Source organism: Olea europaea, chromosome 18 (assembly GCF_002742605.1).
Source record: "Olea europaea var. sylvestris chromosome 18, O_europaea_v1, whole genome shotgun sequence".
Classification (NCBI taxonomy): domain Eukaryota; kingdom Viridiplantae; phylum Streptophyta; class Magnoliopsida; order Lamiales; family Oleaceae; genus Olea; species Olea europaea.
In genome coordinates this window covers 20,103,037-20,121,081 of record NC_036254.1, presented here as the reverse complement: position 1 = coordinate 20,121,081, position 18,045 = coordinate 20,103,037, and the positions used below count along the sequence as shown (strand labels likewise).

General features: G+C 33.7%; 2 protein-coding genes across 4 annotated transcripts in view; both read left to right on the top strand.

Moving 5' to 3' along the window:
• The first annotated feature begins 2,257 nt into the window (after positions 1–2,257).
• On the top strand, positions 2,258–15,223 carry LOC111367718 (WD repeat-containing protein 44-like). Of its 3 annotated transcripts, none has more exons than XM_022988741.1 (8): positions 2,258–2,571; positions 11,138–12,057; positions 12,141–12,231; positions 12,370–12,527; positions 12,625–12,676; positions 13,200–13,282; positions 13,392–13,485; positions 13,807–15,223. In XM_022988741.1, exons 1-8 carry the CDS (start codon positions 2,340–2,342, stop codon positions 14,340–14,342), a joined length of 2,166 nt encoding a protein of 721 aa, XP_022844509.1. In that variant the 5' UTR covers positions 2,258–2,339; the 3' UTR covers positions 14,343–15,223. The 3 variants fall into 3 exon arrangements, with proteins under 3 accessions (XP_022844509.1, XP_022844507.1, XP_022844506.1); XM_022988739.1 differs by lacking the exon at positions 2,258–2,571 and adding an exon at positions 10,081–10,142 and having other exon boundaries at positions 10,806–12,057; XM_022988738.1 differs by lacking the exon at positions 2,258–2,571 and adding an exon at positions 10,095–10,373 and having other exon boundaries at positions 10,806–12,057.
• A 1,971-nt stretch (positions 15,224–17,194) lies between these two features.
• The window catches only part of LOC111367717 (acyl-CoA-binding domain-containing protein 1-like), a 3,163-nt gene continuing 2,312 nt past the window's right edge, over positions 17,195–18,045 (top strand). Inside the window, exon 1 of the mRNA XM_022988737.1 lies at positions 17,195–17,851. Coding sequence (XP_022844505.1) covers positions 17,379–17,851 — 473 coding nt within the window. The 5' untranslated portion in view covers positions 17,195–17,378. The remainder of the gene's footprint in view (positions 17,852–18,045) is intronic.

Sequence of the window (18,045 nt, the reverse complement as noted above, 5' to 3'; positions counted from 1 at the left end):
TCCAATGACACAAATCAAAAGTTTGGACAAAGTCTGCTAATAAACGAAAGATTTTTTACCTTTGCTGTAATTTTCCCTAAAGTAAAAGTAAACTTTATCTATCCTATGAAACTTATCTTTAGTAATGGGGGTGTCCCCATTTCAGAATTTAATAGATTTCTTAATATTTATAACTTCTCATGGATTGTGTGAAATTTGATAGAATTTAATAAATTTCATAAGATTTGAATGGATTTCTATTTTGTAGATTTTAAAAGATTTTCACGGATTTTATAGATTTTCAATGGATTTTATAGATTTTGGATAAAATTTATAAATATGCTTAACATAAGCAACAAATTTTTACTTCTTATTTAACGACTCATTCTTACACATATGCATGTTAATAAATCACAGAAAATGATCGAATCCTTGCTCAATTGTTTGTTAAACATTGAATATTATAACAGAGCTTCAATAAAAAATACACCCAATATTCAACAAAATGTGAGAGTGGGAGAGAACAAAAATATGTAGTGTTAAATAATCAAAGTCGTAATCAATATGAATTAGTTCAAAAGGCCACAACCTTGTGAGATACAAACACACAGACGTACACATGCATGACCACAAGGCAATTAATTTCATATCCCAAGAATTCTTATTGACCATGCAGACACAAAAGAAAAAATTATGGGATACCATCCTCACATGTCTTGGCTAGGATTTGCAGGTATATATAGAAAACACACAGCTCTTCCCAAGAAAAATGAATAGGGTACAGAACTTGAAAGATGAAGTTGTTCCAGTATGCATACTAGAAATCGTAAATTACCATGATAATTTCCAGAATATCTATAAAATAGTAAACAATATATAGTTTCAATAAGAAAAAATAAGTTCAATAAAAAATCACACTCAATATTCAACAAAAAATAGTAATCTTTCATAAATTATCATCAATTAAAAAGTTGCCATACACGATCTTTTCACAGTAAAGAAAATGTGAGATAGAAAGAAGAAGAAAAAAATTTTCAAGATAGGGGGGAGAGAGAGAAGGCAGCAAATATGGAGAGAGGTGAGAAATGTTGTGAAATTTTTAGATTTGGGTTAAAATTGTTACTAATTTTTTGTACTTATATTTTTACCTTGAAATCCTTCAAAATCTATCTACTTAATGAAATCTTTTAAAATCAACCAGTTATGAGGACATCTAAATTTCAAAACTACCTATTAAAATCTATGTTGAGGGCACCTAAATTTATAAGTATTTTTAAAAATCTAGATTGGGAACACCTATATTTTAATGAATTATATTTAAATTTGAAATGATGATATTTCAATTTATATGGAGTTTTAAAATTCATCAAACTCTAGATTGAGGACACCTTCAAAATTTATTTCTCAAACATGTTTAACATTTCTTGTTTTTATTTAAAGTAACTTTTTCAAAAATTAGTAATTTTTTTTTTATTTTTTATTTTCTATTTTTTTAATTCTTGACTTGAACATGCAGAAGTAAATTGGCTCCCTAATTCCCAATTAGAGAGATTTCTGTAAGTACAACGAGAGCACAATATGCAGTGCTTCGTGTCTCCAAGGTCTCGTTTCAAACATAAATCAAGAAATTTCTGCTTTTTCCTTTGCCATTTTTAGATTTTCCCTTTTACCAAATTTAATCCTTCTTCGGTTCATTAATTACTATTTCCATCTGAAGTTTGCATTTTTTTTTTTTATTGCTCAATACTCCTCCGTGCTTTCTTTCTGAAGAGAGCAACCAAAATTGAAACCCCCCCCCCCAACCCGGATCTCTACCCAGTGAACCCATGTGAGCAAATCGTTTATACCCTTTGAATTTCTCATCGTCTTTCTTCATTTATATGAATGTCATTTTTTATGCTAATATTTGACATGTGAAGTGCAGTCTGCAGATAGTCGTTATCTTGGTAACGGGTTTTCATTTTTCGATGCTAACTGAAAGAGGGTTATACTAATTTTTTATAAAATTTAGTTTTTCTATGAAAAAAGTTTATTAGCTTTTCATTGTAGAAAGTTATATTATGTGGTAGACCAGGTTCAATGGGTATTGATTGGGATACATGTTGGATCTATTGTTATTTAATATTGCTATTATCAGTATTATTTGTTTTATTTCCTGTTCGGAAACTGAAATTTTTATTTATTTTAATGGTACCTTGGTTGTGCTTGTGTATTGTTTAGTTATTTTTTAATCTTACTTCTGTTGTAATTGTTTTTAAAGGTTTTACATTGGAAGATTTTAAGCACATGGCCTAGAACTTAATACAATCGGTTTCTTGAGGTAGAGTTTCACTTTTTTCATGGGTTGAATTCAAGGAATCATGTGTAGCTTTAGCGACGAAGAAGAGGAATCTCGATTTTTTGATGCCCTGGACCACATTGCACCAGCATTGGAGTTGGGTTCAGACTGTCCAAGCATTAAAAATTGGGAATATGATGTGTGGATTGGGAGTCCTCAAAGTGTTAGAGAGCGTCGCAGAAAATTTGTTAGATGGATGGGATTGAACCCAGATAGGTTAGGGGACAATTCAGTAAATGTATATCATGGTGAAGGTAAAAATTATTGTTTCATCGTATTTCTTACATTTAAGTCAGAATTTATTTTTATATAAAATGTGTGAATATAATCATTTTGATTTGCCAGAAAGGAGATATTAATTATTTGTTTGAAATAGACTACTCCTTCTGCCTACAAGATTTGTGGCTGGATTCGAAGGGAAACACTGCTTCCTTTCAATTTCTTTTCCCTTTTGATTTCTTGGAAAATGAATGTCAAATCAATTATTTTTCAGAAAATGATAGAACAAAGGTATGTGTCACATCCCAGTTCTCAGGTCGTACATTTATTATTTTTTACCTTTTTTTTTATTATATGATAAGATTTATTATCAAAAATAAATAATCTCTCTTAGGGCCTGTTTGGGAGCGATTTTTTTATCCAAAAAATTGATTTTTTTATTATAAGATAAGATTTATTATCAAAAATAAATAATTTCTCTTAGGGCCTGTTTGGGAGTGATTTTTTTACCTAAAAAATTGATTTTTTTATTGTTATTTCACTATTTCAGCCGTCATATTTGACTTCTTCTCTCACAAGTTGACCCCACTTTTCTCCTAACGGTCAAAAAATCAATTCTTAAAATCACTCACAAACAGACGTTTATCTACTTTCAAATTTAGCCGACCACACGCACATGTTATCCGCACTTTCTATGCACGCTTTTCCTAGGTATAACGAGGTTAAAACTGAAAACATGATATAAGGAATGAAATATAAAAGGTTATATACATCGATAAATAAATGTTGCACCAATTATAAAATGATTGATATTTGTCAAGAAAGAAAGCGATACATGGAAACAATTTTTTCATTATTGACCATTTAAATTTTTAAATACTATTATTCGAGGGACAAATATTTTAAATAAATAATTGAATAAAAAACTAGAAAGGAAAATGATTATCACAAAGAATCAGGCACAGTAATAAATTTATATGTCGGCCACCATGCACAATTAGTTGACATCTCAATCATAGACATTTTGGTGCCTATCAATGTATATAAAAAGTAAAACCTTGTGAAAGATGCTTAATATTTAATTGAGTATTATTTGGTAATAAAATATATGTGTCTTGATTCACTAATAAATAATTTGATTTGACTTTCACATTCTACCCATATATATTTGAATTATTTTAGTTAATAAAAAACTGGTCAAAATTCAACAACTAATATAAACTTAAATATTGTCTTCTTCTATATACGAAAATAATGAAAATAATTTTCTAAGTATCGGTGCTTAATTTATGTTAAATGATTCACCAATTAAATGGTATATCATGTCATCGGTACTTAACATAAGATAAGTATCGGTGTTTAGGATATCATTTTCGTTACTACACACACACGCATACAATCAATCTACCTCTTTTGGTTTCAATATTGCAAGTTGCTTATATTGAATCTTTAACACAAAAAAAGGATTTGTTAATTTAAGTGTGAAAGTCTAGTCAATTTTCAAGTACCAACCAATCGAGGAGAGGAGAAATAAAGTTAATAAAAAAACTGGTCAAAATTTAACAACTAATATAAACTTAAATATTGTCTGCTTCTATATACGGGAATGACTTTTTAAATATCGGTGCTTAGCTTATGTTAAATGATTTACCGATTAAATTGTGTGCACCGGTGGTTAGGAGATCATTTTCATTACCATATACACACACACACACAATCAATCTACCTCTTTTGGTTTCAATATTGCAAGTTGCTTATGTTGAATCTTTAACACGAAAAAGGATTTGTTAATTTAAGAGTGAAAGTCTAGTCAATTTTCAAGTACCAACAAATCGAGGGGAGGAAAAATAAAGTTAAAAACTGTTGAGAAAATCATTTGTAATGACATAAGTGGTATCCCAAACATTTGATTATGCAAATTCCAGTTTTTTATTTAAAAATAATAGTAATAAGATCTACAGTTAGTAGAATCTGGTTCTGTTTGAGAAGAACAAAGTAAGTACAATGAACTGTATACATTATTGATGATAATATTCTGTGCATGAGAGCATGGGTGGGTGTTTTGATTTGTTACTTAAGAACCAAGCAATCCAACTAGTATACAATGGATTTATTCTGTATTTAAAGTTTTCAGGTAAGATTCGTTTATTTTATTACAACTCATTCCCATGTTGTATTGGTTGGTGCTAGTTCCAACACCCAAAATAAGAAGAAGAAAAAATCTTGAACATGGTTTATTTTTATTTATAAGTTAAAAGATAAATTACTTATTTAAGTAGTAAAATATTACTTATTCTTGTAGTAAAATAACATTCAAGATTATGTATAAGAGATTCATTTTTGTTTCTAATATTTCGATGCTAGTTGAGGAAGAATATTCTACCATTAGGAAGTCTTCCTCGACTAGCATCGAAATATTTTGAGCACATGTTTCCTCGGTAAAAAAATAAGGGATCTAAGTAGAGTTTTCTAGAAATATCGATAAGCTAGACCTATACATTAAGTTGTTTCATCCACTAAATGAACTCTAATGTTAAAAAAAAATTGTCCGACGGTTCAAATGTTAACTATTCTGCTTTAAATTAGTTATTTAAACATTTTTTGAAGTCCTTGTTACTTAAAAGTAACATTATTTTTTTAAGCTTTGTCAAATATGTTGACACTTTTGATGCTGCGATTATATTATAATTCATCAATTAAATGTTGTGTCATGTCACCAATACTTAACATATATATATATATATATATATATATATATATATATGTCCATATGGTCTTAACGACATAGACATGGTTGGGAAGCCTAGCAGTACGACAATTTTGCACTTTTGCTAGGTCCATTAGCCTTCAAAGCGAAATAAAATCCGTTGTGAATTCTTGAATTTAAAACCTGAAATAAAAATAAAATTGTTAGAGCATGAAAAAGTTGAATGATTCCCATCATCCCTTGAATCTATCTAGAAAAGTTCCAAATTCCTTAACTTTTGCATTCAATATAGTATGTGTTTCTTGTCAAGTGTTAACAACAAAATCTCTTCTTCATTTTATTTTTCTTCTTAATTCAGAGGCCATAATAGGAAAAAATATTAATATGAAATTGTATTTCCCCTCATTATTTGAATATAAATAGATTTCACTTTAAACTATTTTACAAATAAGAAAACCCTTTTACATTTGATTAAAAATTATGTTTTTAGTAAATTTTGATAAAAATTGATAAAAGTAGTGAATTTCATAAATATTTGATTAAAAATAAGTATGCGAAAAAATAAAATTGGAGATTAAATAATAGCCCTAACAACATACTAAGCTCCCGTTTGTTCTCTTTTTTTTCTTTTTTTTTTTCAAATTTTTAATTTTTTAAATAGTTTTTTTTTTCTTTTTAGAGTATGTGGTTGAAAAAGAAGAATTTTTATTATTTACGTGTAATATTATTTTATGAAAGATTATGTGGTTGAAAATAAGAGGGAAAAAAAGTTGAAAGAGGAAGGGGCCCAAACAGGAGCTAAGTACTCGTTTGAGATTATTTGAAATGTTCTCGCAATCAATAACATTTCAATCATACATTTTTGCCTAGTTTGGTTTTGCGAAAAATTCCTTTTTTTTTTTTTTTGATATCCAGATATCCACTTTGCAGTGACTAAATCCTGGAGTCTACACCTTGGCCCCTCAAACTGCAGATAGGTTAAACCACAAGTTGTGCCCCAAATTGACCAGTACTCAAGAGCCCCCCAACTGATCTGCCAAATTGCCAAGCAAGTCGTTTTCCCATCTTTGCACATTATCTTCCAATAGAGTTCCTACCTTTCAGGATAAATCCTGCCTTCCAGGAGAATATCTGCCTTCCAAGAGCCTTCCAAGAATCAAACTCACAACCTCTGATCTGCCAACCTTGAAGCGCCCTCATCTTTGCCAGTTGGGATGTGCCCTGGGGGGCGATTTTGCAAAAAATTCTATCTTTACCAGATGTTGATAACAGTTAAATAATTGTATGATTGTAAAGTTGATAAAAATGTGTGGGTAAAGTTAATTATTGATTTTCGTTTAAATTTTTATCAACTTCTTAGCTAAATCGAACACGTCTAACTTTTAACAAAATCTGATAAAATTGTCGTCAAATAATTCCTAAATCTTACTAACGATTTAAAGAAATAAACACGAATATTGGTGGCCATTCCATTTCCGACAGGGCTTAAATCATTCCGTTCTTCTTTCAAAAGAGAGCCTATCGTAGACCATACAAAATATGCTTCAACTACATCATTATCTTTCCATTATTCCTCGATCAGTGTCATACTCATTAAAAATTATTTTAAAGATTAAGAAATTATTTCGAACATATTTGTATAATTTTTGAAAGTGCTTTTTGAGGTTAAAAGTGTTTTAAAAGGAAATCGAACTAAAGTTATTTTTTCAAGAAACTCTTCTACTAGAAATAAATATTCCGTCAAATGGAACCTTAATCTTTAGACAAAATTGTTTAAAATAGGCACGTTTGGATAAGCATAAAATTAAGGGAGAATTATAGCCAAAGTACCAAACCTTTCGTTTATTAGCAAATTTTGCCCAAACCTTTTATATGTGTCATCGGAGGTAACAAACCTTTACAAAACTCACACCCGAAGTCCAAATTGACGGTTTGCGTTAGTTTGACACCAAAAACCATCAGTTGACCTCAAAATTAAAAATCTAATAATTTTGACCGAGTAAGGCAAGGGTAAAATTAGGGATGGCAATGGGTCGAGTCAAGCCGGCTCGACCCTCTCGTGTCCTCACGAGCCACGAGCTCGTGGGCCGAGTCGAGCAGAGCCCACGAGCTGCTTGCGAGCTCGTGATTTTTATTTTATTTTTGCAAATTTTTCAAATTTTATTGATAAAATATTATTTTTTTCCACTTTTTTGGACGAGCCGGCTCGTGGGCCGGGCGAGCTTGACGAGCCGAGCGGGCTCGGCTCGTTGGAAGCAACCCCCGGCTTGGCTCGAGCTCGGACTCGTCATTTGACGAGCCCGAGCAGCCCACGAGCCGAGCTGACGAGCCGCTCGGCCCGTTTGACATCCTTAGGTAAAATTGTTACTTTATAATTTTATTATAAAAAATAAATAAAAATTATTTAAAAAGGAAAATAAAATAATAAAAAAACTCGCCCCCTCCCACTTCTTCACCAATTGCCGGCCACCGGCACCACTACCTCACCCATAACTTGACAACAACAATCGCATTGGCACACTACAAACAGATCTGGTGCCTCCTATGGTACCCTTTGAGCTCGCTAATATCAGCCACCCACTCGGGAATACAGGACTGTGGCCCCAGCCAGATTCCTAGCAATCCAAACCTGCTTCTTACCTGGAATATCCCCATTCGCCTCCTCTTCCTCCAGCATTTCATCCAACTCCGAGCAAGCACACGGGACTCGTCCAGCCAAAAAATTGGAGCAGACCAATTCAGGTCCCTCATCCTCACCCTAGTTGAGTTGCTGGGTTGTTGACTTTGAAGTTGGGGTCAACATCAGATCCGTAAATGGGTTGTGGGTTTAAGGCGAGGGTTAAGTTATTGTCTATATCCATCGTGACCACCACGTCACCCATGGCTTGACCACCACACCCCACCAATCCAAACTCCCATTCATAACTACACCACAACCTGCGATTGTGCGTATGATTTCCCAGTCGCATATCCGTCTAAACCTTCAACATCACGAGCCACCAGTTTAGTTCATGTATGACCTACACTTTACCCAAAACTTGTCGCTATTCTTTATACACAACCTCCGATCTAGCTCCATATTATCGGCGTAGCACCCAAATACCCAGCTCACCCTGCCGTTTTCCTTTGTTTTGAAGAAGAAGATGCGGTTTTATTATTTTATTTTCCTTTTTATTTATTTTTTGTATTAAAATTAAAAAGTTACAATTTTACCCTTACCTTACTTGGTCAAAATTATTAGATTTTTAATTTTTTTATATAAACTGACTGTTTTTGGGGTCAAACTTACAGAAACCGTCAATCTGGACTTCGGGTACGAATTTTGTAAAGGTTTGGTATCTCCAATGACACAAATCAAAAGTTTAGACAAAGTCTGCTAATAAACGAAAGATTTTTTACCTTTGCTGTAATTTTCCCTAAAGTAAAAGTAAACTTTATCTATCCTATGAAACTTATCTTTAGTAATGGGGGTGTCCCCATTTCAGAATTTAATAGATTTCTTAATATTTATAACTTCTCATGGATTGTGTGAAATTTGATAGAATTTAATAAATTTCATAAGATTTGAATGGATTTCTATTTTGTAGATTTTAAAAGATTTTCACGGATTTTATAGATTTTGGGTAAAATTTATAAATATGCTTAACATAAGCAACAAATTTTTACTTCTTATTTAACGACTCATTTTTACACATATGCATGTTAATAAATCACAGAAAATGATCGAATCCTTGTTCAATTGTTTGTTAAACATTGAATATTATAACAGAGTTTCAATAAAAAATACACCCAATATTCAACAAAATGTGAGAGTGGGAGAGAACAAAAATATGTAGTGTTAAATAATCAAAGTCGTAATCAATATGAATTAGTTCAAAAGACCACAACCTTGTGAGATACAAACACACAGACGTACACATGCATGACCACAAGGCAATTAATTTCATACCCCCAGAATTCTTATTGACCGTGCAGACACAAAAGAAAAAATTATGGGATACGATCCTCACATGTCTTGGCTAGGATTTGCAGGTATATATAGAAAACACACAGCTCTTCCCAAGAAAAATGAATAGGGTACAGAACTTGAAAGATAAATTTGTTCCAGTATGCATACTAGAAATCGTAAATTACCATGATAATTTTCAGCATATCTATAAAATAGTAAACAATATATAGCTTCAATAAGAAAAAATAAGTTCAATAAAAAATCAACTCAATATTCAACAAAAAATAGTAATCTTTCATAAATTATCATCAATTAAAAAGTTGCCATACACGATCTTTTCACAGTAAAGAAAATGTGAGATAGAAAGAAGAAGAAAAAAATTTTCAAGATAGGGGGGAGAGAGAGAAGGCAGCAAATATGGAGAGAGGTGAGAAATGTTGTGAAATTTTTAGATTTGGGTTAAAATTGTTACTAATTTTTTGTACTTATATTTTTACCTTGAAATCCTTCAAAATCTATCTACTTAATGAAATCTTTTAAAATCAACCAGTTATGAGGACATCTAAATTTCAAAACTATCTATTAAAATCTACGTTGAGGGCACCTAAATTTATAAGTATTTTTAAAAATCTAGATTGAGAACACCTATATTTTAATGAATTATATTTAAATTTGAAATGATGATATTTCAATTTATATGAAGTTTTAAAATTCATCAAACTCTAGATTGAGGACACCTCCTAAATTTATTTCTCAAACATGTTTAACATTTCTTGTTTTTATTTAAAGTAACTTTTTCAAAAATTAGTAATTATTTATTTATTTTTTATTTTCTATTTTTTTAATTCTTGACTTGAACATGCAGAAGTAAATTGGCTCCCTAATTCCCAATTAGAGAGATTTCTGTAAGTACAAAGAGAGCACAATATGCAGTGCTTCGTGTCTCCAAGGTCTCGTTTCAAACATAAATCAAGAAATTTCTGCTTTTTCCTTTGCCATTTTTAGATTTTCCCTTTTACCAAATTTAATCCTTCTTCGGTTCATTAATTACTATTTCCATCTGAAGTTTGCATTTTTTTTTTTTATTGCTCAATACTCCTCCGTGCTTTCTTTCTGAAGAGAGCAACCAAAATTGAAACCACCCCCCCCCCCCAACCCGGATCTCTACCCAGTGAACCCATGTGAGCAAATCGTTTATACCCTTTGAATTTCTCATCGTCTTTCTTCATTTATATGAATGTCATTTTTTATGCTAATATTTGACATGTGAAGTGCAGTCTGCAGATAGTCGTTATCTTGGTAACGGGTTTTCATTTTTCGATGCTAACTGAAAGAGGGTTATACTAATTTTTTATAAAATTTAGTTTTTCTATGAAAAAAGTTTATTAGCTTTTCATTGTAGAAAGTTATATTATGTGGTAGACCAGGTTCAATGGGTATTGATTGGGATATATGTTGGATCTATTGTTATTTAATATTGCTATTATCAGTATTATTTGTTTTATTTCCTGTTCGGAAACTGAAATTTTTATTTATTTTAATGGTACCTTGGTTGTGCTTGTGTATTGTTTAGTTATTTTTTAATCTTACTTCTGTTGTCATTGTTTTTAAAGGTTTTACATTGGAAGATTTTAAGCACATGGCCTAGAGCTTAATACAATCGGTTTCTTGAGGTAGAGTTTCACTTTTTTCATGGGTTGAATTCAAGGAATCATGTGTAGCTTTAGCGACGAAGAAGAGGAATCTCGATTTTTTGATGCCCTGGACCACATTGCACCAGCATTGGAGTTGGGTTCAGACTGTCCAAGCATTAAAAATTGGGAATATGATGTGTGGATTGGGAGTCCTCAAAGTGTTAGAGAGCGTCGCAGAAAATTTGTTAGATGGATGGGATTGAACCCAGATAGGTTAGGGGACAATTCAGTAAATGTATATCATGGTGAAGGTGGTGTATTTACAGAAAAGATTAATAGACTTTGGGAGGGTACTGGGGCTGTAGACAAGGCCTCAAATTTTGAAGATGAATTTTCGTCTAGCCGCTCTTCTATGTCAAGTTGGAACACCGATGGTTTGGTTTCGTCCAGAGTGGGTTCTAGTGAAAATTTTGCTTATGAAATTAGGAATTCGAACAGTGGAATTGAAAGTAGTGCGGATGATTTGGGGGAGGTGGGCAGGCTGAGAATACTTCAAGTTGGGAAATCGGACCGATTGCTGATACATGAGGAATTTAAGAACATTTCTCAATTATCTCCCTCAGCACAGCAACTTGTGCAGGGAGAAATGGAGTTTAAAGGAAACAATGCGAGGGTAATGAATAAATTGAAGGGTCGATGGTTGAGTAGATTGCGATCCTTCACATGTATGATGAGTGGGAATGAGAGAGGCTATGATCCACAATCCCATAGGTCCAACCAAGCTCAAGGGACCAGGGTCCACAGAGTCAAGGTTCGCCATTGTCAGAGAAGGTTGAAGGAACTCTCAGCTCTTTATACAGGACAAGATATTCAGGCGCATGATGGGGCAATATTGGCAATGAAATTCAGTCTTGATGGACAGTACCTAGCAAGCGCCGGTGAAGATAAGATTGTGCGAGTCTGGCAAGTGGTGGAAGATGAGAGATCAGATAATACCGACATTCCAGATGCTGATCCGTCATGCATATACTTCTCTGTGAATCATCTATCTGAATTGGCATCTCTGACTGTGGAGAAAGATAAAACTAACAAATCCACAAGTCTGAAAAAAACACCTGACTCAGCATGTATTATACTCCCTCCAAAGGTTTTCCGAATTTTGGAGAAGCCATTGCATGTGTTCCAAGGACATATGGGGAAGATCTTGGATATTTCATGGTCGAAGAATAGTGTGAGTTTACCTTATGCTAATAGATTATGTATTTTTAAAAATTGTTAGAATCTTTTTTAAAGAAATAACCTGCTCTTTTTCAGTGTCTTCTTTCGTCATCAGTTGACAAAACTGTTCGTTTGTGGCGGGTTGGAAGTGATCAGTGCCTCAAGGTCTTTTCACATAGTGATTATGGTATGTACCAGGCTGTAAAATTTGGTGACTTTTCAAGCAATGGCTAATTGTGGATTTGAAGAATAATGCAAATACAAAACTTAAATTCAATTAGAAGTACTCAATTCTTCACCTAAAGAACAATCTGATGTTATGTAGTGACCTGCGTTCAGTTTTACCCTACGAATGATGATTACTTCATCAGTGGATCAATAGACGGGAAGGTTCGCATTTGGCAAAACAGTAGCTGTCAAGTTGTTGACTGGACTGAAATAAAGGATATTGTAACTGCTGTTTCTTATCGCCCTGATGGACAGGTCTGTTGATACTGTTACTTTACATGTTTTAAACTGAACGTTGAGTTCAAAAATTTTTGAGACATGCTAATCCTATAATTCTTTCTTTGTTATTTAGGGTTGTGTTATTGGCTCTATTTCAGGTTCCTGTTACTTTTTTAATATATCAGGTAATTTGCATTGAATTTCTGGACTTCTCTGTCTTTTCCCACTTCTCTTGTTTAACATGGTGGTTCATTGATCTTGTGATATCATATAACTGTACAGATTGTTTTTCCTGCTCTGATAGGATATAATACCTGTCAAAAGTTTTAAAATTCCAGACATCTGACTCCATAATTTGTTTCCCGATTTTGAACAATTTTGGATGTATACATCATGGTTGAGGATTTGCCTGGATCAAAATCTGGGGACTCTTGTTTGAGTAAAACTATCCGTTTTTTACTGGCATTCGATAGATTCTTACCATTTTAAACACTTGTTATGTTTGTTATTTTACAAGCATTCATATGCATATGTTCTCTTCTTAGCATTTGTCTATTAGACACAAGTAGGATGAGGAGATCCAGAGTCTCAATTTCCAATTCTCACGTCTATATAAAACTTGAATTTGCTGTTAAGCACAAATTAGCTGCGGTTTTACCCAAGGGCCGGCCTACATATTGATTTGACACTTCTTATCTCTTGAATCAGATAATCACTTCAAATTGGAAGAAGCTCAGATGTGCTTAACCAGTAAAAAGAAGTCCCCCTGCAAAAGGATAACTGGCTTTCAGGTAATCTAAGTTGCCCATGAATTTGTTATTTCACTTCTCCTATTTACAGTTTTGTTCTGTTAATGTTGGATGCTAAAGTTATCCTAATTTTTGCGTTCAATGAATGCAGTTTTCCCCACAAGATCCAAGCAAAGTGTTGGTCACTTGTGCTGATTCACAAGTAAGAATTCTTAGCGGTGTGAATGTGATTGCAAAATACAAGGGTACGTATTTATGTTTTTCTAAGTTATGGTAGATAAGTAGTTTGATGATTTGACAGTATCCGTCTAGTTTATCCTTATTTGCAATTTAGTGCCTTTTATATTGCATTTGTTTCTGCTATTTTAAGGACATATGAATTAAGAGTCATCATACTTGAGAACTTGAATGCCTTTGGATGTGAATGATTTCTGTTGCCAAATAGTCCAACCATGATAATGTTATGCCATTCTTTTAAGGATACGTTTTGGGCCCTCGTTGAATTCTGTTGGTTCTTACCCACAGCCAAATTATTAGAATTAACTCTATTGGTTTCTCTGCTTAAGGCCTTGGTAGCTGGGGGAACCAGATCTATGCATCATTCACATCAGATGGAAGACATATTGTCTCGGCTTCTGAGGATTCTAATGTTTATATGTGGAACTACATTGGTGGGGAGAAGTATCCTGCCTCGCACCCAAGATCCAGTAGATCCTTTGAGTGTTTCTCGACTGATGCCTCCATTGCAATACCTTGGTCTGGCTTGAAAATTGGTAAGTCAGAGAATGGGCTCGCATCAAGTGAACTGCAAGAACGTTCAACTGATTTATTGCCTTTCTCATCCTCCAACCGTTTTTCTTTGGGACAAGAGTTTTTCTTAGACTCCAGCTCCAAGGGATCTGCGACTTGGCCCGAGGAAAAGCTTCCCATGTCTAGTCCCCATTCTGTTACATCAAAATTGTGCAAGTCTCGATACAAGCTTTTCCAGACTTCTTGCCAGAGTTCATCCATTTCTCATGCCTGGGGTCTAGTGATTGTTACTGCCGAGTGGGATGGACGAATTAGATCATTCCACAATTATGGACTACCAATAACAGTTTAGGACGCAGGTTAATAATTGATAATTTCAAAGATGGAATCTTTTCGATATGCGCCTGTTAAGTCATATCCATCATTGGCTTGGGGCTTCAAAATTTGGTGCATGCTAGGCTGGCACATGAAGTCGATGGCCGGACCCAATCCATTCATGTTGCTATGTCTTCGGATATTCGAGGATGCTGATCCATTCGGCCTGTTCAAATTGCAAACTGGCTGCCAGTTAACAAACATATCAGGTTCGCCTTATCCACATTATGATTGGTCAGCTTAATTCTAGGATTAAACTTCTGGTCCGAGAAGGAGATAGACCCTATGATGTGATGTCAATTGGAGAAGAATATCTGCATGATGGGATGTGGCTATGGGACCTTGTACAAACTCTACCATTTGTTCATTGCAGTGGGACTCAGTAGAGCAAGAGCCTGTGGTCGATATTCGCTTGGAGAAAATAACGAAAACAATGGGGAACGGTTCTTTTACGTATATTTGTTTACTCGTTTGAATGATTAGAGTTGTCGTCTGCCATCTTTGTCCAGACGAGGTTTGTTGGCCATATTTCTGTGTGGTGGGCCAATTCTGGTCGACTAGTTTTCATGGTCTGGATGTCAGACCGGCCGGGAACTAGAGATGGGCTGAGTCGAGTAGCAAGATAAAAACATCATATGTTGCACTAACATGGTTAGCGATGACAATTTTTGTTACATTGTTAGGTTTAAGAGTTGAATTCATAGAACTCTTTACTTTTTGAGTAACATATATAAGTTGAGCGTTTGTTGTGTACAGGATTCACTTGTTTTGTTGTACATGATCGAATGGCGCTGCAATTATTCATGCTAAAGAAAAGAATAAATTGTGTGAGTAATCCGACGAATACCTTTATATTTACTTTATCTTCAACACGTTCTCTTTTTTATGAGTGTATTGGCTATTTATAGTACAGTGTTATCATAGTACCCTCCCACAAAAAGTGGTTCGATTCCCAGGATGAGCATTTCATTTTTGTCTTCCCCAAACAATTTTTTGTGCTTAATATTCAATTCTTATTCTAGATTATGCTCAATTAGCTTTCGACATTTATAATTTATTTTACAAAATTTTAGGGAAAAAATAAATAAAAGTAAAAATATTGAAAAAAGAATGTCTCACTAAAACTTTGTATTTGTGGTATAGGACAATCATTTGTATTCAAATGAACCTTCGCTAAAAATTTTGATAGCAAAAAATCTCGAGACAAAAATTCAGAAGTATATTGATACAAATAAAATTTAAGGTGTATTTGATTGTCAATATTTATCATGAAAAATATGTTTTTTTCATCCAAATTTCTATTTTTGTAATGTTTGATTGCCATTTTTTTTATGGAAAATATTTTCCTACTTTTGGTCATATGACCATATTTTCCTTAAAATCAGGAAAAATATTTTCTTTAGAGAGAATGAAATTTTATTTTTCAGGAAATTCACTCAATTTTTCTCTTTCTCATCTATCCACCAATAAAAAACGAACAAGTATAATATTTTCTAGATTGAAAATTAAATCAATCAAACATATTTAATTAAAAATTTCTATTCAAATAAATTCTAGACAATTGAATTACCTAAAATTTATTTTCTTTACATACAAATTTCATGCTTGTAATAACCAATTAACAAATATGCACTCAGTTTATAGCACCGGGTCACTTTTCAAAAAGACCAATAATTAGAGCCCACCAATCCTCAGTCCAAAAATTATATTTTAAAGAGAAAATTCATAAATACATTAAACAGTTTACTAATTACTTTAAATTTTTTACTTTTTAAGCATAATTTTTCAAAAAAGTGTTTACATAGTTTTACAATTTGTTCCCTCCAAACCACCGCTTATGTCTTCACTAACAGTAACAAATTGAGTTATATTTGTAACACTTCATCTTTCCATCACTACAAAACCACCACCACTATTCTTATCATAGCACTTCGTCATATATATATATATACTGTCACCACCATTACTTATCACCACGAAACAGGCAATGTTATGTTCCCACTACCATGAACCACCACCTATTCGCCATTAACAAAACTGCCATCACCACCAATGCCACTCCAACACAAACACCTAACCCCTGTTTGAGCCTCATTCTATAAATTCTTTAATTTTTTTTTTTAAACTCATTTTCAATTATATATTCTTCCAATAAATTAATTTGATATGTAAACCCAAAATTTTTCCACTTTTTTAGTCATACATTTTTCAAAAGTCATTATTACAAAAAATTATTCTACCAAAAAATTTGGATTGAAACAAGACCAAAACAGTATATATCCACTATTGGTTCCATTTTCATTAAATCATTTTCTCAAGCCATCTCAGGACCATCGTTGGGCACAACGTTGTTGTAATAGCAGTGTCGGGAACTGTTGCTACAATAGTAGTAACATCTGGGAAATGATGGTGGCAAGGGTGGCATAGGTGGCGGCTTGGTGGAGACGATGGGCCGTAGTGGTCGACGACAATTATACTGGTATGATAGCGATTGTGACCTGAGAAATGGGTAAGACTAAGTTAGGGTTTGTGGTGGGTAGGGGTGGGATACACTTCATTTTTGAAAGAAAAAGGCTTACACCTGATTTTTGAAATTATAAGTTAAAAAGTAGGTGTCGGTGTAATTTCGACTTTTAAATAAAAACGTGACAAATGAAAGGCCAACAATTAGAGCATTAGAGCCCAATCCATCGATCCAAATTACTCAAAACCAAATAAAAATATGACCCAATTACAATTGGGCCTAGTCGGTCCAGACAAGCTTTAACTAAAGTCGCATACACACGTGTCGTTCTCAACAGTAAAACACTGCACATAATTGGATGAAAACGTACTGTACACGATCCCAGCCAGCCCCTTTGAACCTATCGCAGTTGCATCTCAGGCAAAATACTACACTTTCTAACTATGCATAAACTGCGTGTTTTCTGTTTCTAGTTCTAGGGTTCATCGCCATCTTAAGCCCCAATATTCTGCACTAATTTGCGGATTTTTAGTTTTATTAATTATAGTTATGGCTGACTGGCAACAATATATTCAATCAGTAATTGTTGGCGTCATTTTCTCATTTTTACTAGCCAAGCTTTTTTCTATAATCTTTGCTTTCCGCGATGAAAACCTCCGAATCACCCGTTCTGCTACGTTGGAACCGGAATCCGAACCCGAAGAATTGCAGACTTCGTCGCTGGAGCTTTTGGAGGAAAAAGAGCCGTTGATTCATGAAAGTGAAGAATTACGTTATGGAAGCTCCAGTGTTGGTGATCATAGTGACAGTGATGATGACTGGGAGGGTGTGGAGAGCACTGAGTTGGATGAGGAATTTAGTGCGGCAACGGCGTTTGTGGCGGCTACTGCGGCCGATAAGGCGGCTCAGAAGGTATCGAATGAATTGCAGTTGCAGCTCTATGGATTGTATAAGATTGCAACCGAGGGACCGTGCAGTGCTCCCCAGCCATCCGCGCTGAAACTCACTGCTCGTGCCAAATGGTGATCTTTTTCCTGTATTAAATACGATGATTTGGAAGTAAATCGAGTTGTTTTTGTTACTTTAATTATGTTTAATGTCTGTTAAAATTGATGTGAGAGTTTAAATGGGATTGCAATGGCAACTATTTGGATTTACTTTTTTTTTTTTTTTTTTTTTTTGGGGAAAAAAGGGGGGGGGGGGGTTTTTTATTTTG